Source organism: Myotis daubentonii, chromosome 11 (genome assembly GCF_963259705.1).
Source record: "Myotis daubentonii chromosome 11, mMyoDau2.1, whole genome shotgun sequence".
NCBI classification, from domain to species: Eukaryota; Metazoa; Chordata; class Mammalia; order Chiroptera; family Vespertilionidae; genus Myotis; species Myotis daubentonii.
The window spans coordinates 65,712,828-65,735,142 of record NC_081850.1 but is presented as its reverse complement, the minus strand read 5'-3'; the positions used below and the strand labels follow the sequence as shown (position 1 = coordinate 65,735,142).

The following is a 22,315-nucleotide window of genomic DNA, read 5'->3' as shown; positions in this document are numbered from 1 at the left end:
ACCAAGGTCAGGTCAGAGAGTGCTCACACCTCTGCTCAGCAGCGTGTGCTGGTGTACATGCTAGTTGTGTTTGTGGGTGACACACGTGTGTGAGAGCAAAAAGGTATGTTGTTAGGTTTTCTCTGTATGTTACCATGTGTATGTGACCACGTGCATGGGGTGTTGGTGGTAGTTTAATGATGGTGCCTGTGACAGAATACAATTAACTGCCCCTTGATGACTGCCCTCCCCAGGAAGGGGATGGGACAGAATGGGGGGAAGCATACCTCTCATTAGTAGGAGGATGTGCGCTGCTTAATGCAGTGAGTGTGGCTGGGTGGGCATATGTATTGTTGGTGTGTGTTTCCTGCGGTTTTTTGAATTGTTTGTGGTTTTGTGTGTTTTGGTGATGTATGTGTATAGTGCATGAGTTATGTATATGCGGGGATTAAGTGTTTACCAGGTGTGTCATGAGCCAGGTGTGTTGATGTGCATTGAGAGTATGTGTGGGTGAGTGGTCCATCACTGAGTGGTGTGTATGTCTCGATTTGTATGTTTATTATGACTTGTACATATGTCTATGAGTTTTTATGAGCTGAACCCTATATTGCCTATCCTTCCCTTAGGATGGGAACATGATCACAGTTCATTAAAATTCTCAAATCGGCAGTGTGTGTGTGTGTGTGTGTGATTTGAATGTGCGTCTGGGGTTTCCAACATGCCCCTATGACCTCAAATATTTCCTGCAGAGCCCTTCTCCTGGGGCACCACTGGCTGAGCTAACAAGCTCCAAAGAACCCCCTTGTCTGAAATGGATCTGCTGTGCTTCTCACATACCTGAGGGTGACTGTGTCACTCAGAGGTTGGTAACACTTTCACTTAATGTCCAGGCTAAGAAACATTAGGTGTCATGCTGTGTGAAATCAGAGTGCAGGACTGCCACCCACTGGTGTGGCAAACCTTGAGAAAGTCACTTAACTCACTGGCCTCTGTTTTCAATCTACAAAGTAAAGAAAGGAATGACACTTGCCTCATAAACATGTAAGTAAATGATAATGAATGTAAGGGTGTTTTGTTAATGGAAAAACAGACCATTATAAATGAAGCGAACTCTCTAGGTAGGGATCTAAGAAAATTCTGAAGTACTGTCAACCCTAAATTAGCAAAGGGTGTTCCCAGTAAAGAGGGAAGTTTCATGGGGAGTGGGTAAGAGCACAGGTTCTCATCATGCAGACATATTAGACTAAACTTCACAAAGTAGTCAATATTTGATCATTTGTCTCCTTTACATTTATTCCTAAAGTGGACATATATTAGGTTCAGATGTTTACAGCATGGTGATTTACCAATTATATACCCATCACCACAATAAGTCTTGTAACAGTCAAGTCACCATACGAAGTTATTACAATACTACTAAGTCCATTAAGGAATATTTGGTACTTTTTGACCTACAAAAATGGTGTAAAACTTATATCCCTTATATTTCTATTTCCTAACAGAATTCTTGGTGCACCTGTGAAGATTTTTAATCTGGGAAGGTAAGGCTGATGTTAGATTTACTTAGGAAACTTGATAAAGCCTTTATCCTCATGTTAAGCACAGTGTTTATGCCACCAAAATGCTCGGCATTATTATGAAACATAGTTTGTGGACTGTTTTGGAGATTTTCTGGCATCTAGTGGTTTCAATGGCCACCCATGTCTAGCTTGTCCCTGTGTTTACAGCTGAGGTTCAATGGGATAATGCTCCACAAATGCCCATTCAGCACTTTAAAGCAGGAAGAACTGACAGTTTCTCAGGGGCTCACCTTCTAGTTCTGCCAGGCTGAATTATGGTTTGGCTCTGGGCGGGTGTAGAAACTGTCCCTCCATACTCATCAAGACCTAACTCATAGAAGTGGGAACCTTGCTTCTCATGTTCACTGCTGCATCTCAGTCCTTAATAGAGGTCCCGACACTGACTCCATGTTCAATAAATCATGGTGAATGACACAGTGAACACACTCTTGCTTCTTTGTAATGAGGTCTTGTTGACTACATGGGGTTCCAATGTTTTCCTTGAGCCAGACTACAGTAAAGGAAAGATGCATACATCCAAAGGTGTGAGAAATTAATATAAAAATTTTTAAATGGTTTTCCCAGAAAATGATGGTATAAGATGTGATGGTTCTGATCTTTCTTTCTAGGTTCCCGAGATCCCCACACTTTCTTCATCCCCAGCAGGCAGAAGAGCAGCATGAGGCCTGAGAACCAGAGCAGCGTGTCCCAGTTCCTCCTCCTGGGGTTCCCCATCCCGCCAGGGCAGCAGGGCGTGTTCTTCACCCTGTTCCTGGGCATGTACCTGACCACCGTGCTGGGCAACCTGCTCATCATCCTGCTCATCAGGCTGGACTCTCGCCTGCACACACCCATGTACTTCTTCCTCAGCCACTTGGCCTTCACTGATGTCTGCTTTTCATCTGTCACTGTCCCTAAGATGCTCACGGACCTTCAGACTCAGCAACAATCCATCCCCTATGTGGGATGCATTTCTCAGTTGTATTTCTTCATACTTTTTGCTAGTGTTAACAGTTTCCTTCTGGCAGGGATGGCATATGACAGGTATGTGGCCATCTGTCACCCTCTGCGCTATACCACCATCATGAGGAGTGGGCTGTGCATGTTCCTGGTGGCTGGGTCTTATATGGCTGCCTGTGTCCATGCACTTTTTCATACCCTCCTCTTGGTCCGCCTGTCCTTCGGTGCCCACAATATCATCACCCACTTCTTCTGTGATCTCACTGTGCTGCTGAAGCTGAGCTGCTCAGACATTTCCCTCAATGAGCTGGTCCTGTTCACTGAGGGAGGAATGATTTTCTTCCTGGTTTCGTGTGCTATTTTAGGCTCATACATCTGTATAGGGACCATCATCCTGAGGGTGCCCTCCACTAAGAGACTCTCTAAAGCCTTTTCTACCTGTGGCTCCCATCTCTCTGTGGTGTCTTTATACTATGGGACATTTGCAGGTGTTTACTTTTTCTCCTCATCATGGGGTTATAAAGACATAATTGCTTCAGTCATGTATACAGTAGTTACCCCCATGCTGAACCCCTTCATCTACAGCCTGAGGAACAGAGATATCAAACAGGCCTTAGAGATGTGTGTCAATAGGGTAAGTTCTTTAACTGGTAATCACTAAATCCTCTTGTTGCAGTCAGGAGCACAGTGAGGTAGATCTCCTAAAATTATTGTATGGTTGACATATCCATTAAATTTTAATAAAATATGCATTCTGTTGTCATTTATAAGTATTGTCATATGTACACTAAGTCACATTTGAAACTAGGATGGTTAATTACTCTTTATTCCTAATTGACATTTTTTGCTTGTTCATCATCTTATAAGATCTGTGCAAAAATTTTATGCAAAACATGTTGTGTAATTATAATTGTGGATTTGTCCCTTTCTGTTTTACGATATGTCAGTTTTTGCTTATATGTATTTTATGTTATGGTATAGCAGACTCACTTATTTAGCATCATGATCCGCTTTTGTTGAGCTTACTTTCAGTTTTTTCTTCTTTAAAAAAATAATTTTTTGATGCTGGCTTTCATTGGCTTTGAGTTGATTGTGTACATCTCTTCTCAACTCACAATCAATAACATCATGACTATAGTCAGCCATGATAAGAAGAATTACACTATGAAAATAGGGTTGTGCTACAAAGCAAGGCAGGAGAGAGAGAGAGAGAGAGAGAGAGAGAGAGAGAGAGAGAGAGAGAGAGAGAAACATTTTAAAAATGCATTTAAGAGGTCACTACTTCATTTATAATTAGGATCACATTCTAGTTATGGGTCCTACCTTAACACCTCATCTACTTCTGATAGATATACTTTATATCTATGAATATAGATACTTACACAGATACAGAGTTCTAGATATGTACTAGATTGTATAGGCAGTAAAGATGCAGCATTCTTATGGTTAGTGTTTACATGGTATTTCTTTTCCGTCACTTTAAACTTTTCTTTGTCCTTATATCTGTGAGGTGTGCATTGTTAAAAAAGGTAATGCTGTATTTTTCTCATTTTATGTAAAGCAACAATTATTATATTTCTGTAGAATTTTGTCTATGGGCATCTAATGTAATCATAACGCATTTGAATTTATACTTCCCATATTACTCTTTTTTATTTAATATATCTATTTCACATATATTCTCTCTTGTCTTCCTCCATTTTAATTAAATACATATTTTAAATTCCATTTTCCCTCTATTAACTTGTGAATCATACATTATTATTGTTTTACTAGGGGCCCGGTGCACGAAATTCGTGCACTGGGTGTGTGTCGGGGGGGGGGGGAGTGTCCCATAGCCCAGCCTGCCCCCTCTCACATACTGGGAGCCCCTCAGGCGTTGACCCCCATCGCCCTCCAATCGCAGGATCGGCCCCTTGCCCAGGCCTGACGCTTCTGGCCTAGGCGTCCGGCCCGGGCAGCGGGGACCCGCAGCTGCAGCGGCCCCGCGATCGTGGGCTTCGCTTTAGGCCCAGGCAAGGGACCCCTAGCTCCTGGGACTGCCAGCTTCGACCGTGCCCAGCTCCCATCACTGGCTCCACCCCTACTTCCTGCTATCACTGGCCAGGGCGGAAAAGGCACCTGATTCTCCGATCATGGCTGGGGGGCAGGGCAAAGGCAGCCCCAGGGCCGCCTTTGCCCTGCCCCCCAGCTCTTAGCTCCCCCCTGGGTTTCTAATCACTGTCAGTGGCAGGGGGCTTCTTCCTGCTTTCCCTTTTGCCTCCCTGCATTGTGCCTACATATGCAAATTAACCGCCATCTTGTTGGCAGTTAACTGCCAATCTTAGTTGGCAGTTAATTTGCATATAGCCCTGATTAGCCAATGAAAAGGGTAGCTCGTACGCCAATTACCATTTTTCTCTTTTATTAGTGTTGATTAATTCCTTTTTGTGCTGTATGCAGAGGTCACTTCTTTCTTTTTTTAGCCATTTGAGGCATACAAAACAGTGGCATTTAGGACACTTAGCAGCAATATCTCATTTTATGACCACTAAAGAAAATTCTATAAAATATCAACTGAGTAATTTTCAACTGTGAGGAAAATAAGAACAAAGATATCTATAAATCATTGTGGAGAAATATTAGAATATATTGCTAAATGAAAAAAGCAATGTGTAAAAGAGTATTTATAGCATGCTACTTCTTACGTAAAATTGAAGGGGAATAAAATATATATGTGTCTGCCCATTTGCGCAGAAAGAAGCACAGGAAGAATAAATCAGAAACAATTGAGATTATTTACCTATAGGAGTTGGGGCAGAAGAGATAGGGAAATGAGCAGAATTATTTGTGTAGTTTTGACTATGTTGTCTTTTGTAAGTAAAACATGAATAGTAAAGGTGGTTAATAAAGCAAAATAGAATAAAACAAATGAAATGAACCTAACTGTATTTTAAATTAACCCCAAACTTAGACTTAAGAGGGAAAATTAAATAAGTACCCTAATTACTAAACCCAGAATTTATCTATATCTCTCAATTAAAAATAAAACACTGAAAACAATGTTTTTAATCTTTATTTTGTGTCATTAACAGTGATATGTGTTCCAGATTCTGAAACAACTCACCAAGTAGCCAAAGATTCAGTAAATAAGTAAACATTGAGGAGAATGTAGTGACTGTCACTCTTGGGGAAAGGAGCTCTGTACATGGAAAAGGAGAAGCTGGGAAGGACAATATGGTGTCAACTAGAATTGGAGATATCAACTCGAAATCATGGGTTTAAAAATGTATAAGTATATTGCAATTTATATGTTATATATCAACATCTATACTGTTCCCACCCATTCTTTCTGTCCCCCTCCTGACCTACCTCCTATGGATGAACATACCTTTAGTTTCTTAGTTTCTAGTTTTTCCTTCCTGTGTTTTTTTTATATATATTTAGCAGTTGGCTTTTCTGAGACCGTTTAGAATCCTTGAAAGCAATGAACTCACCGAAAGCTTCAAAATGAAAAACAACAGTAATGGATTGTAACTCAGAGAATAAGAATCCATGAATACATAATAACATAAATGGATAAATAAAAAAACTAACAAATGTAGGATAAGAATAAGTCTCTTCTTTTAGGACAATACAAATAATAAATAAATAAGAGATGATCAAAATAGAAAAATCACCATTTAGCTTTCACATTTGCAATAATTTTCTCATATAATAATCACCAATGACGGCTTCACAGGGGAGTTTTACCAAACATTCAAAGAACTAACACTATCCTCCTTAAAGTATTCCAAAAAATCCAAGAAGAAGGAATACTTCCAATGTGTTTTTATGTGGCCAGCATTATCCTAATTCCAAAACCATTCCAAAGAAAGAAAATTACAGGCCAATATCCCTGATGAAAATAGATGTTAAAATCATCAATAAAATATTAGCAAATTGGACCCAGCAATATATTAAAAGGATCATATACCATGACCAAATGGGATTTATTCCAGGGATGCAAGGCTGGTACAATATTTTCAAATCAATAAACCTAATATAGCACATAAACAAACTGAAAGACAAAAATCACATGACCATATCAACAGATGCAGAAAGATCATTCTACAAAATGCAATACCCATTTTTTATAAAAACTCTCAGCATGGTGAAGGCCTGGGGTGGGGGTTGGGGAGAGGCTAGAAGAGGTCAATAGGGGGAAAGATGTAATGCTTTCAACAATAAAGATTAAAAATATAAACTCTCAGCAAAGTGGGAATAGAAGGATCATAGTTCAACATAATAAAGGTCATATATGACAAACCTATAGCCAACATCATATTCAATTGGCAAAAACTAAAACCATTTTCCCTAAGAACAGGAACAAGACAGGGATGTACGCTTTCACCACTCTTATTCAACATAGTACTGGAAGTCTTAGCCATATCAATCAGACAAGAATATACATACACACACACACACACACACACACACACACACACACACACACACAGAAGCCTAAGCGACTGTCTGACCATTCTTCCATCCAACCGATTGCTGTGACACACACTGATCACCAGAGGGAAGATGCCTACTTCTGGGGTGCGTCACCTGAGAACTGCCCTCTCGCAATCCAGGACTCCTTGGGGGATGTCAGAGATCCGGTTTAACCCTGATCCCTGCAGGCCAGGCTGAGGGACCCCACCAGTGCACAAATCCGTGCACCAGGTCTCTAGTAAAAAATAGAAGGCATCCAAATTAGAAAGGAGTAACTAAGAAAAGGACGCAAGAGCATACAATGGAGTAAAGACAGTCTCTTCAATAAATGGTGCTAGAAAAATTGGGCAGATACAAGCAAAATAAATGAAACTAGACCACCAACTTACACCAACACAAGAATAAACTCAAAATGGATAAAAGACTTAAATATAAGTCGTGAAACCATATAAATCCTAGAAGAAAGCATAGGCAGAAAAATATCAAACATCTCTCCTAGCATTATGTTTGTGGAGACATCTCCTAGGGCAAGGGCAACAAAAGAGAAAATAAACAAACTGGACTACATAAAAATAAAAAGCTTCTAAATAGCAAAAGAAACCATAAACATAATGAAAAGGGAGCCCACTATATGAGAGAATATATTTGCCAATGATACATCTGATAAAGGGTTAATATCCAAAATATATAAGGAATTCACACAATTAAACAAAAGGAATGCCGGGGTCCAACCCCAGCAGGTCCAGGGGTCCCCAAAGGCGTGGACGGAGTCGGCGAAGAAGGAATGACATGGAGACAGCGTTCAGTTGATCAGCAACCTAGCCAGGATCTCTAGCCCGGATCTCCAGAGAGGTTCTGCTTCGGATCTCCAGCGAGGTTCTGTAGCCATGTTCCCTCGCTAGGTTCTCCAGCCAGGTTCTGTCCAGGCTCTCCAGTCAGGTTCAGTGTCCAGGTTCCAGTCAGGTTCTCCTGCCAATCTCTGTAGTCAGGTTCAGTCCAGGATCCCTTGCCATGTTCTCCCGCTAGGCTCTGTCTCTAGGCTCCGAGGCCAGTCCCTCTCCAGTATCCTCCGGCATGCTCTCTCCAGCGAAGTTCTTCTGTCTCTAGGCTCCGTGTAGGTTCTGTCTTCTTGATTCTGTTCTAAGTTCTGAGTGTTTCTGTCTTGTTACAACTGTATTTATACCAGTTGATTCAATCCTATCAATCTCTATTACAAAGGTTAGGGCGTTTCTTATCTCCATTCCAGGGAGAAAAGATTATGTAGTTTAAGCATGATTGTTCGTAGTTAAAGGGATTAATTACCCGCCTGGCACTTAGTTGAGGGGTTTTATTCCCTCCCTAACTTCAGGGGAAAATCCCTACCTGGGGAAAACAACCTTTCTCAGAGACCTTGGTTAAAACACATAGTGCCAAGAAGGTGAGCAAACATATTAAGAACAGTATGCCATATATGCCAGGTCCCTTGAAACAGCAAGGATGGACCGGCTCCCGGCAAAGGAAGACAAACAATCCAATTGAAAATGGGCAAAGGACCTAAACAGACACTTTTCCAAAGTGGACATACAGATAGCCAAGTGACATGAAAAAATGCTCAAAGTCACTGATCATCAGAGAGATGTGAATTCAAACAATGAGGTATCACCTCACACCTGTCAGAATGGCTACCATCAACAAATCAACAAATGACTAATGAGGGTGAGGATGTGGAGAAAAGGGAACCCTAGTACACTGCTAGTGGGAATACAGAATGGTACAGCCATGATGGAAAACATTATGGAGTTTCCTCAAACAATTAAATATGGAACTGCCATTTGACTCAGTAATCCTACTTCTAGGAAACCCAAAACACCAATCAGAAAGAATAAATGCACCCATATGTTCATAGGAGCTCCATTTACAATAGCTAAGATCTGGAAACAACCCGAGTGCCCATCCGTAGATGAGTGGATAAAAAAGCTGTGGTACATTTACACAATGGAATACTGTGCAGCTATAAAAACAACGGAGCCCTTACCATTTGCAACAGCATGGATGGACCTGGAGAGTATGCTAAGATAATTAAGCCAGTCAGAGAAAGATAAGTATCACATGATCTCACTCATATGTGGAATGTAATGAACAAAACAAACTGATGAACAAAAATAGATCCAGAGACATAGAAGCATCTAACAGACTGTCCAACCTCAGAAGGAAGGCAGGGGAGGATAAGAGATCAACCAAAGGAATTGTGTGCATGTACTAGTATATAAGCATGCCCAATGGACACAGACAGTAGGGGAGTGAGGGCATGTGCTGGGGGGTGGAAGTGGCCAGGGAGAGGTCAATGGGGGAAAAAAGGAGACATATGTAATACTTTCAACAATAAAGAATTTAAATTTAAAAAGAATGCATTTAACAGCATACAACTAGTAATGGGTCCTACCTTAACACCTCGTCTACTTCTGATATTAGTATAGATATATTATAGCTAAATCTACAGATATAGATACTTACACAGATATAGATATACTAGGGGCCCAGTGCACAAATTTGTGCACCTTGAAAGGAACTGTGGGCCACTAGGCTGCGGTGGGCACAGGAACAGGTCTCAGACCATCCTCTGCGCACCCACCTGTCCCTTTCCACCACAGTCTCCAGTACCATCTGCCTGCGGCCCCACTCCCTCCACCACTGCTCCCACACGCTGACAGTGCTGGTCCCGCTCGCACCCGCTGACACTGCAGAGTTATTGGGGCCGGTGCCAGCAGCAAGTGCAAGTGGTGGCTGCTGCCCCGATCGCCCCTCAGAAGCAGGGGGAGGTGGAGAAGCCCTCAGGGGCAATCAGGGCGGCGCTGGGTGTGGGCAGTGGGTGTGAGCGGCAGCAGGTGCAAGGGCTGGGAGGGACCACAGCACATGGGAACAAAGAATTTTCAGTAACCACCAGAGGCTTGCCCCAATGACAGCGCTGGTGCCCCGCCTTAGTCTGGTGCCCCAATTCACCTGCTCCACCATCCTGCTGCAGCTGATGCCTGCCATATTCTGCACTCTGCCACCTACTGCCAATGCCACCATGTTCTGCGTGTGCCCTCTGTTGGTCAGTGCACGTCATAGCAACCAGTTGCTCGGGTGTTCTGCCATTCGGTCTATTTGCATATTAGGGTTTTATATATATAGATGAGTACAGATAAAGATACAGGTAGAGATATAAATACTAGTACAGCATTGGTAGTAAAGATGCCCCATACTCATGGTTAGTGTTTACATGGTATTATTTCCATCCCTTTAAACTTTGCTACATCTTTATATCTGTGATGTATCCATCGCTAACAGTGTAAAGTTGGATTTGCTCTTTTTATGTAAAGAAACAATTATTATATTTGTGGAGAATTTTATCTATTGATATCCTATATAACAAAACCCTAATATGCGTGTGGAGCAGCAGCGGCGAGAGTGGGGCTGCCGGCACAGAGGGGTCCCAGGGCCATGGCAGGAGGGGCCCAGCAGGGCATGGAGGATGGGCTGAGACAGGCTCCTGTGCCCACCGCAGCCTTGCAGCCCACAGTTCCTTTCAAGGCATTCGTGCACTGGGCCCCTAATAATCCTATCTAATAATAGACAAACATGGTAATTGACTGTACCTTTGCTACGCCTCCCATTGGCTAATCAGCCCAATATGCAAATTAACTGCCAACAAAGATGACGGCTAATTTGCATATTGCAGGCAGGGCAGGACAGCGCGAGCCGCCAGCTCACCAACATCCAGGGCAGGCTGGCCCGGGAGGTGGGTCCTGGGCGGCAAGACAGGCCAGCCCAAGAAGCCGGCCTGCCTTGCCAACCGGGATCCAATAGGGTCCCCAGCGGCAAGGCAGGTCAGCCCCAGAAGCCCCAAAAGCCACCTGATATGGTAGTAACTCTATCAGTAAGCACTCTGAAAGTCAGTGGCATAAATGCACCAATTAAAAGACAGATTATGAGGAAGAATCAAAAACAAAACCCACTTTAAATATAAAGACACATATAGATTAAAAGTAAATGAATTAAGCTGCAGCCTGTTTTGCTCAGTGGATATAGCATTAGCCCATGGACTGAAGGGTCCAAGGTTTGATTCCAGTCAAGGGCATGTACCTCAGTTGCTGGCTTGATCCCCAGTCCCTATCAAAGCATGTGCAGGAGGCAACCAATCAATGTATCTCTCCCTTTCCCTTCACTCTCTCTAAAATTCAATGGAAAAATATCCTTAGGTGAAGATTAATAGAAACAAAGTAAATGGATTAAGTAACATTAAAGAGATTATAAGAAAAATATATTCCAAATTTTGTTAGTTGTATAATGGTTAGGTTTAAATTATTAACACCTAAGAAATTGGGTGAAGGGTACATATAATATGCTGTAGTATTTTACAGTTTTTTTTTACATATATGAAATTATTTCAAATTAAAATATTAAAAAATTAAAAATAAAATATTAATTAAAATGTATCTGCATTACATGAAAAATCTCCTAATTGCTTCTAGCATAATTTATTAAATTGTGCTAAAATTTACAAGGGTTCAATTAAAAAATATCTTAATCCTAGTGATATAATAGAAAATATATAATAGTGGAGTTATAAGCACTTATCTGAAAATAAAAATTTAAAGAAGTGAATTTAAAGAAGGGATTAGTCAAAGAAAATATATGCACAACCCATGTACACAGACAACAGTATGGTGATGGCCAGAGAGAAGTGGGGGACAAGAGCTGGGTACAGAGGGCAAGAGGGGGGAAATAGGGACATCCTATATAATAATAATAAAAGGCTAATATGCAAATTGACTGAACAGCAGAATGACCAGTTGCTATGATGCACACCGGCCACCAGGGGGCAGATGTTCAATGCAGGAGCTGCCCCCTGGTGGTCAGTACACTTCCATATGGGGAGTGCTACTCAGCCAGAAGCTGGCTCATGGCTGGCCAGCGGAGTGGTGGTGGCAGGAGCCTCTCCCACCTCCGTGGCAGCACTAAAAATGTCCAACGAAGGGTTTAGACCTGATCCCTTGGGGGCCTAAGCCTTTAGTCAGACATCCCCTGAGCGCTCCCTGGCTGCCAGAAGGATGTCTGACTGCAAGCTTAGGCCTGATCCCCCAGGGAGTGGGCCTAAGTCGACAGGTGGACATCCCCCAAGGGGTCTTGGACTTTGAATGGGCGCAGGCCAGGCTGAGAGACCCCCACCTCCCAAGTGCACAAATTTTTGTGCACCGGGACTCTAGTATAATAATAAATAATAATATGTGAATAAACTCTGTGTTTTGTGTACTCACAACTGGAAACCTACTTTTTTCCAACCCTATATGGCATTTTACAATTTTTGTCTATGTTTAAAATCATTTAAAATGTTAATTGAAAAAATCATTTTTTTTTAGCTGAAATAATGCCCAAGAAGAAAGGTGTCCAGGACATGACTGGAATCAGGGACACTGTGCCCTAGGACTCCCGTCCCTCTGGATCTTGGACACATGGCTCCCCAATGGGCAGGCAGAAATTAGCCAGAAACTTGTGGACTTGGACTTTGTTGCAGTCTCTCATTAATAATTGTAATCATTGGACTCAATTCCCTGGCGCTGGTTAAGGAAAAGGAAAGTCTGCAGAAGTGCCAAGTCTCCAGATATTGCTTCTGTGTGTCTACATATTAGGTCTCCTGAAGGAAACCTGAGATGGGCAACAGACTGGAGCAGAAGGTGTCTGAACTCACCAATGATGAGCCCAGGTGAGAGGAGCTGGAAATCTGCACTTGCCAATGGATCTGCCTGTGTGCTAGTGGGTTCACGTGTGAGACTCAGTGTCCATGAATTTGTGTGTGTGCCTGCGTGTATTGTATATGCTTGTGTACCTGGTATTTAATAGCTGTATGTGTAAGTGTGTGTGTCTGTGTGCACTATGTATCTGACTCAAAGTCCTGTTTTCATGCATGTAGAACAAGTTATCACTTCTTGGCGTGTGGTGAGGGACTCCTGATTCATGCCTGTCAGCATAAACACTGGCATCACAGCTGAGCATCGGGAGTGAGATTGTTGTCTGCTTCTGGACAAGATGCCCGACCTCACCAGGACCAAGGTCAGGTCAGAGAGGGCTCACACCTCTGCTCAGCAGCATGTACTGGTGCACATGGGAGCTGTGCTGTGGGTGAGACACTCGTGTGTGAGAGCTGGAAGGGGTGTTGTTTGATTTTCTCTGTGTGTATGAGACCATGTGTATGTGACCAGGTGATTGGATATTGTTGCTGGTTTAATGACTGTCTGTGACTGAATAGCCTTAACTGCACCAAGTAGACACCTGTCCCTGGAAGGGGATGGTCAGAGGGGTGGAAGCCTGCCTCTCAGTAATAGGAAGGTGTGTGCTATTTGTTGTGGTCAGTGTGTGGCTGAGGGTGCATATGTGCTGTGGTATGTGATTCTTTTGAGATTTTTTACAAAAATATTTTTTATTGGTTTCAGAGAGGAAAGGAGAGGGAGAGAGACATAGAAACATATGTCTCTATGTTTGATGAGACAGAATCATTGATCAGCTGCCTCCTGCACACACCCCACTAGGGATTGAACCAAAAGACCAGACATGTACCCTGATCAGAATCGAACCATGACTTCCTAGTTGATAGGTTGACACTTAACCACTGAGCAACACCAGCTGGGCTCTTGTAAGATTTTCTAATTGTTTGTCGTCTTGTGTGCTTTTGGTGATGTGTGTACAGTGCTTGAGTTATGTATACGTGGTGAGTTGAGTATTACCAGATGAGTCCCTGAGTCAGATGTGTTAGCATTTTTGTTGGTGAGTGGTCCATCATTGTGTGTTGTGCATGTCTCACTTAGTGTGTTACTTATGATTTGTATGTGTGTAGACTAGTATTTTTGAGCTGAACCATATATTGACTATTCTTCCCTGAGGACGGGAACATGGTCACAGGTGACTGGAATCCTCAGCTCAGCGTGTGTGTGTGTGTGTGTGTGTGTGTGTGTGTGTGTGTGTGTTTATGTGTGTTTATGGGTGTCAGAACTCAAGTATGTCCTTACCTGTCCTCCGTCTCTGGCACCATTTAGCTGAGATAGCCACACTCTAAGCAACTCCTTGTTTCTTGAAATAAATATGCTCTCAATTCCATGTACCAGAGTACATGGTACAGAAATTATCTCAGTCCTCAGATTTTGAAACTTATTCTTTACATTTTCTTTTCTTTTTTAAATGTTTTTCTCTGGTTTTTGGTCATTTTTAAAATTTCCCTTTCCTCCTCTTTAATTTTATTAAACATCCCAGGAAATTAACCTCCAGGCATCATGCTGTGTGAGGTTACAGGGCAGAATCACCATCAAATAGCGGTGAGACCTTGGGAAAGTTACTTAAATTTTGGTCTTAGTTTCCTCATCTATAAATGAAAAGAATTACACTGCTATTGTGAATCTTACAGAGGCCCTCAATAAACAGTTACTGTGCAAAATAAAGTTAATATATTTGAGAATTTATTGTCAGTTGAAAGGTATATAAATAAAAAGGAATGAAATTATCTAGTAAGAGGTTTCAGAATTTTGGACAACTTTGAGTCCTCACAGCTCTAATGTAATACTTTGTGCTTGGCTCCTCTAAGCAAGAAAAGTGATGTTTTCCTGTGTAATGGTTAAGAACATGGGTTCTGACCACAAATACTAGTATATATTAGACAGAACCCCATGAAGTAGCTAATACTTGGAGATTTTTATTAGATAAAAACTAGTGGCCGGTGCACGGATTGTGCACCCATGGCCGACTGTGGAATCACGCGGCTTCCTACTCTCTGGTTCCAGTGTGTGTCACCCGAGAACGCCGCTGCCAAATCACCACAGCTTGGCAGCTCCGGCATAGTCTGTCCACTGGTGGTCATTGAGCGTCATATATACTGGCTGGTCAGATGGTCGGGCGGTCACTTAGCATTTTATATATGTAGATGATAATACAAGTTTTATACATTACATATTACATGCATTATACATACAGATGTACACACATGTGTGTGTCCTTCTATTCCGTACTGCATCGCTGTGTGCCCGGAGAATGTGTATCATTTATGTTTCTATTTGTTAAAAACTAAAAAAGGTGAAAGAACATGAATTATTAGTGCAGCTGTAACAGGGTTTTAAAATCTGGGAATGTAAGTTTGACATGTGAATTTAATTAGGAAATGTAGGTAGGTCCTTAGGCCAATGTGAAAATATTCTATTAAATGTTCAACCATATTTTGAAAGATCGTTTTCGCACTATTTTGGTTTTGGAGCTGTTCTGGCTTTAAGTGGTTTTAAATGGCCACCCAGTTTTTGAATCTCCCTGAGTTTACAGCTGTGGGTCAACGACCCCAGCAGATTCACAGGAAGAGTGTGAAAATGCTCCAAGAAGCCCAACTCAGTCCTGTAGTCTCACGTTATTTTAAGGCACTAACAACTGATACCAGTTTCTGGGGCTCATCTTTAGTTTCTGCCACAATGAATTATTAGGATTGGGCTCTAGCCTGGTCCAGAAATTTTCTCAGTCCGTAGAAGAGGTCCCGACACAGACTTGATGTTAAAAGTAATGGTTGAATAAAACAAAGAACCCCTTCTTGCTACTGTGGGAAGGGGTCTTGTGTACTACTTTGGGGGCTCAGTGTTTTCCTGGAGCCAGACTGGGAGAGAGCGAAGATGCATACCTCCACAGGTGTGAGAAATTAATACGAAAGTATTTAAAAATGAATGTTTTCTCAGAGAATAACAGTATGAGTTGTGATGCTTATGGTCGTATTTCTTAGGTTCCTAAGATTTCCACACCTTCTTCATCCCCAGCAGACAGAAGAGCAGCATGAGGCCTGAGAACCAGAGCAGCGTGTCCCAGTTCCTCCTCCTGGGGCTCCCCATCCCGCCAGGGCAGCAGGGCGTGTTCTTCACCCTGTTCCTGGGCATGTACCTGACCACGGTGCTGGGCAACCTGCTCATCATCCTGCTCATCAGGCTGGACTCTCGCCTGCACACGCCCATGTACTTCTTCCTCAGCCACTTGGCCTTCTCGGACCTTTCTCTCTCCTCTGTCACTGTCCCTAAGATGCTCATGAACATGCAGACTCGGCAACAATCCATCTCCTATGTGGGGTGCATTTCTCAGATGTATTTCTTCATACTTTTTGTTGGTCTTGACAATTTTCTTCTGGCTGTGATGGCATATGACAGGTACGTGGCCATCTGTCACCCTCTACACTACACCACCATCATGAGGGAGGGGCTGTGTGTGCTGCTGGTGGTTGGCTCCTGGATTCTCTCCTGTCTCCATGATTTGCTGCACACTCTCCTCTTGGTCCGACTGTCCTTTGGTGCCGATAATATCATCTCCCACTTCTTGTGTGATTTGGCTGCTCTCCTGAAGCTGAGCTGCTCAGACATCTCCCTCAATGAGCTGGTCCTATTCACCGAGGGAGGAATGATTTTCTTCCTGCCTTTTGGTGTTATTTTGGGCTCCTATATCCGTATAGGGATCATCATCCTGAGGGTGCCCTCCACTAAGAGAATCTTTAAAGTCTTTTCTACCTGTGGCTCCCATCTCTCTGTGGTGTTTTTATACTATGGAACAGCTTCAGGTGTTTACTTTTTCTCCTCATCAGGGGGTTCTAAAGACATAATTGCTTCAGTCATGTATACAATAGTTACCCCCATGCTGAACCCCTTCATCTACAGCCTCAGGAACAGAGATATAAAACAGGCCTTAGAGATGTGTGTCAATAGGGTTAAGTTCTTTAACTGGCAATCACTAAATCCTCTTGTTGCTGTCAGGAGCAGAGTGAGATAAATCTCCTAAAATTATTGTATGTTTGACATTTCCATATAACTTTCATAGAACATGCCTTCTGTTGTCTTGTACAAATTTGTTACTATGTCAACTTATTCATGTTTGATACTTGTATTGTTAATAATTCTGTCTTACTAATTGATGTTTTTCATTTGTTCATCATCTCTTATAAGACAGATGCAAAATCTTATGCAGAACATGGTGCACAATTATAATTTGTAAATTTGTCTCTGTTTTGCGATATGTAATTTTTTGCTTATGTATTTTTTATTTTATATTATACAAGACTCACTTATTTAGTATCATATTCTGCCTCTGGTGAACTTTATTTATTCATTTATTTTTTTAACTAATTCCTTTATCCCGGGTTTAGTTGGCTTCAAGCTGATTGTGCACATCTCTTCCCACTGCACAAACAATGACATCATGTTGTCAGAATGCAATCAGCCATGATGAGTAATTACATATGAAAATTGGTATGTGCTACAAAGCATGGCTGTTAAAAATATAGAGACTTCAAAAATGCATTTAAGAGCATACGACTTCATTTATAATTAGGAATATTTTTCTAGTAATGGGTTCTACTTTAATACTTCATCTACTTCTCATACTAGTATAGGTACATCCTATCTAATAAAAGGGAAACCTGGTAATTAGCCATATATCCGCTACCCTTCCCACTGACTAATCAGGGCGATATGCAAATTAACTGCCAGCCAAGATGGCGGCCGGCAGCCAGGCAGCTTGAAGTTAACACGAGGCTTACTTGCTTCAGTGACGGAGGACTCCAATGTTCCCCACCTGTCGCTGCTACCCTCTGAGCTTGCAGTTTGAAACATTGTTACAAATATAGAAGCTAAACAACACCTCAGAAACCTGCTTTCAGCCAGCCGGGATCTCAGAGCTGGAGTTGAAACAGTGTTTCGATTATAGGACCCAAACAAACCAGATACCTGCTTTCAGCAGCAGAGGCCTCAGAGCTGGAGCCAGAGCTAAAGCTGGCCCAGAATTTAAAAAAAAAAAAAAAAAAAAAAGGAGCAGTTGGGAGTTTCAGTCACCTGCCAGCCTGAAAACAGCCATCAGCCCCTCACCCAGACTGGCCAGGCACCCCAGTGGGACCCCCACCCTGAAGGGTGTGTGACCAGCCGCAAACAGCCATCATACCCTCATCCAGGCTGGCCAGGCACCCCAGTGGGGACCCCCACCCTGATCCAGGACACCCTTCAAGGCAAACAGCCGGCCCCCACCCGTGCACCAGGCCTCTATCCTATATAGTAAAAGGGTAATATGCCTCCCAGCATCGGGATCAGCGGAGCCGCGAGGCCTCCCTGAACCGGGATCAGCGTGACAGGGGGCAGCGCCCAAACCCCCTGATCGCCCTGCGGCTCTGTGTGTGACTGGGGGCGGGGCCACAACCTCCCTATCTGCCCTGCTCTGTTCGGGACAGGGGAAGACGACCCAACCCCCTGATCAGCCCTGCTCTGTGCCTGATAGGGGGGAGCTCCCCAACCTCCTGATCGCCCTGCGGCTCTGTGTGTGACAGGGTGAGGCACCCACCCTCCCACAGACCCTGCTCTGTGTGTGACGGGGTAGAGCCATAACCTCCCCATCGGCCCTGCCCTGAGTGTGAGAGTGGCGGTGCCCCAACCACCTGATCGGCCCTGCTCTGTGGGTGATAGAGGGCAGCACCCCAACCCCCCCCCACGGGCCCTGCTCTGTGTGTGACAGGGTAGAGCCATAACCTCCCCTTCGGCCCTGCCCTGAGTGTGACAGGGTGCGGCGCCCCAACCCCCTGATCCACCCTGCTCTGTGTGTGACAGGGGGCAGTGCCCCAACTCCCCTATCAGCCCTACTCTGTGAGTGACAGGGGGGAGCTCTCCAAACCCCTGATGGGTCCTGCTCTGTGCATGACAGGGGGGAGCTCCCCAACCCCCTGATGGGCCCTGCTCTGTGGGTGACGGGGTGGCGCCGCAACCTCCCCATCGACCCTGCCTTGAGTGTGACAGGGGGCAGTGCCCCAACCTCCCAATCGGCCCTACCCTGAGTGTGACTGAGGGTGGCATCGCAACCTCCCAATCCGCCCTGCTCTGTGCATGATAGGGGGTGGCGCCCCAACTCCCCAATTGGCCCTGCTCTGAGCCCAACCAGGGGCTGCACCTAGGGATTGGGCCTGCCCTCTGCCACCCGGGAGCAGGCCTAAGCCAGCAGGTCATTATCTCCTGAGGGGTCCCAGACTGCAAGAGGGTACAGGCCGGGCTGAGGGACCCCCTCGAGTGCACAAATTTTTGTGCACTGGGCCTCTAGTCTACACTAATGAGAGAAAAATGCAAATTGGTGTCACTCTGCTATGCCTACCAGCCAATCAGAGCAACTATGCCAATTAACCCAACAAAGATGGTGGTTAATTTGCATATGCAGGCATGGAGGGAAGACTGAAGACTGAAGAAGCTTGGCTTCTCCATTGCGGCTGCAGTGGAGAAGTCAAGCCTCACTGAGGCCGCAGCAGAGAAGCCAAGCCTCACTGCGCCCGGACCAAAGGCCTGGGTCCCAGGTGCCGGAGGAAAACCACTGCCGGGAGCCAGGTGAAGGAAGGCCTATTGTGCGAATGTTCGTGCAACAGGCTTCTAATATATAAGATATAAAAACACATACAGATGTAGATACTGGTGTAGTTTAGGTAATAAAGATGCCTATGACCTGGAATTGAACCTGCAACCATTCGGTGTGCAGGCTAAAGCTGTAACCACTTAGCAACACTAGCCAGAGCTATTCCCCATTCTTTATTTCCCAGTCCTGACCTATATCCTATGAGTACACACACCCAAACCTTCAAAATGAGTAACAATGGTAATGGATTATCACTCAGAGAATAAGAACCCATGAGTCCATAATGATATCAATGAATAAATAAAAAACAAATGACTGAGGAATGAGGGTAAATGTTTTCTTATAGGAGAATGCAACTAATAAAATAAAGAAGGAAGATATGATAGAATTAGAAGAATCACCATTTGGCCTCAACGTTTTCAATAATTTTATCATATAAGAATTACCAATGGGAAAGAACCAAGATGGCGGCGATATAGGCAGACGTGTCCCAGGTCGTGTCCCGGAGCAAATGGAGCGAGCAGCTGAAGCTAGTAACACTCACACCGAATTGGCGAAATTGCTCAGCTGGTGAGAGGGTTTGCAGCCGGGAAGAGCAGAACTCCCCTGGAAAGGTAAAAAAAACCCAGGGATTTGGGCAGGAAAGTTTGCCAGACCTCTGAGCCCAGAGAGTCGGAGGGAGACTGCGTGGCAGACAGCCGCGTCCCTTGGGACAGGCACAGCCCCTGACGGGGGAAAGGAGAACCGCGGGATTCCTGGCGCCGCCAGGGAAATTGAGAGCTGGGTTCTGTGACCGCGGAGGACTGAGCCTAAAGGGGGCAGCCGGAAGAGCTGACCTGACCATGCAGTCCCGGTAAGAGAAGAAGCTTACAGAAACCAAGCCTTCCCCGTTTCCGCGCCCGGTGTTTGTCTGTTTTCACTGAATCCTGTTCATGGGACACTTCGGATACAGACACTCACCTGTGCTGAAGAGAGGGAGAGTGTGCGGAGGAGTGGAATCTGGGGAGAGACTGGGGAAAGAGGGGGAGCCGGGAGAGGTGGCAGCGAATTGAGTGCTGAGACACCCCTGAGCCCAAGACTGGGGCAGCCATTTACTCCAGAGAGTGAGACTCCTCCCCCCGGCCCCCAGGCAAGGAGCACAGCCACACCCAGATTCCACCCTGTAGGAGATCAAGGATTAAGATAACCTGATCAGTCCCTGGGAGTTAACAGGGTCTGGCCTATAGGGGGATTTTCAATCCCAGCAACAACATAGCGCCGGTAACTAACTATTACGCAGTCAGCTCTGGGCAGTGAACTTCCACTGGACAGAGAGGCCCTATAGCCTCAGAGGCCAACCCCAGAACACTGCCACCCAGAGGCTGACCCAAAAACTGACTCTTTGCTAAACACAAAATAAGGCAGTCTGGGAAATAAATGCGGCATGCTTTAAAATAAGGACTGTGGTTTACAACACAGAGGAACAGTATATCGCAGGGAAACTCAACACTCTCCTGAATACCTGGAGGGTCTAAGGCGAGCCACACTGAAGAATAGAAGAAACGAAGGACCTCCACTACTGCAATTTTTTTTTCTTTTTTCACTTTTTAACTAAGAAACCAATTTTTTTTTCATTCTTTTTTTTCTGTTCTTTTTTCTTTCTTTCTTTCTTTTTTTTTCTTTCTTTTCTTCTTTTTCCATCACCTGATTTTACCCTTTTAATTACTACCTTCTTATTTTTAACCAGTATTATTACTGCTACCATTTTACCATTTTTTAAAGTGCCATTTTATTTTTTCTTTGTTTTATTTTGGGATTAGTGTTCACCATTCTATTTTCATCGTTATATTATTGGTTGTTTCTAGTTTGCATTCATATCCAGGGAGCTGTTGCTGGAATTTGTTGGGATTAATGGCTGTTCTATAGGAGTATTCTCCTCATATAAAAAGTCTCTTCCCTCTTCCACTTCATTCTCTCTTTTCGCTCTTTTTTTTTTTCCTCTTTCCTTTTCTCACTTTTATTTTCCCCCTTCCTTTTTCCCAATTTCATTTTTGCACTCCCTTTTTTTGGTCCCTACTTTTCTTTTCCTTTTTCTCTTTTATCTTTTTCTCTTCCTTCTTCCTTATCCCCTAATTCTCTTAATTCAGGTGGTGACCTTGAATTGGGGTTATTAATATCGTGAATATATTTGTGTATAGTGCCTGGCACGTGGTGCCTTGTTGTGTTGTATTTTGTGCCTTTAAATCAACGCAGCAGATCCAAGCAACAGCAACCTCCTCAGCACCTCATCCTCTGCTGAGGAACAGCAGCTGTACGTGAAACCTCGCCCCACCAGGCAGAAGAGCCACCACAGCTGTGAACAGCACCCACCAGAAGAGCTGCTGACAACTGAAGAGCAGCTGCTACCGCAATCGCCCGAAGAGCAACCACAGACCAAGGAGTCACTGCCGCCAAGGGAGCAACCACTGAACAACTCAACGTCTAGATATGTCAGTGAGATCAAACATGGGTAGACAAAGAAACCCCCAAAGGAAAGAGAAGGAGGACTCTCCAGAAAAGCAGCTAAGTAATACAGAGGCATGCAACATGACAGATAAAGAATTCAGAATAAGGATCCTAGAGTGCATAAACCGGATGGAGGAAAAAATCGACAACCTCTGCAAGAAGCAAGAAGAAACAGATGAAAAAATCGATAACATATGGAAGAAGCTAGAAGAAACAGATGAAAAAATCGATAACATATGGAAGAAGCTAGAAGAAACAGATGAAAAAATCAACAACCTAAGTAAGACCCAAGAGGAAATGAAGAGTGATATAGCTGCAATGAAAAACTCCATTGAAAGTATCAACAGTAGACTAGGAGAAGCGGAGGACCGAATAAGTGAATTAGAAGACAAGGAAACAAAACACACCCAAAATGTACTGCAATTGGAGAAAAAAATTAAAAGACAGGAGGAGAGCCTAAGGGAGCTTTGGGA

At 43.8% G+C, this 22,315-nt stretch overlaps 1 protein-coding gene across 1 annotated transcript; it reads left to right on the top strand.

Moving 5' to 3' along the window:
• The first annotated feature begins 2,217 nt into the window (after positions 1–2,217).
• Positions 2,218–16,751, top strand: LOC132212813 (olfactory receptor 1J4-like). The gene is made up of 2 exons (XM_059658801.1): positions 2,218–2,714; positions 15,773–16,751. The coding sequence occupies exons 1-2, from the start codon at positions 2,218–2,220 to the stop codon at positions 16,749–16,751; spliced, it is 1,476 nt and encodes a 491-aa protein (XP_059514784.1).
• Positions 16,752–22,315: the final 5,564 nt, after the last annotated feature.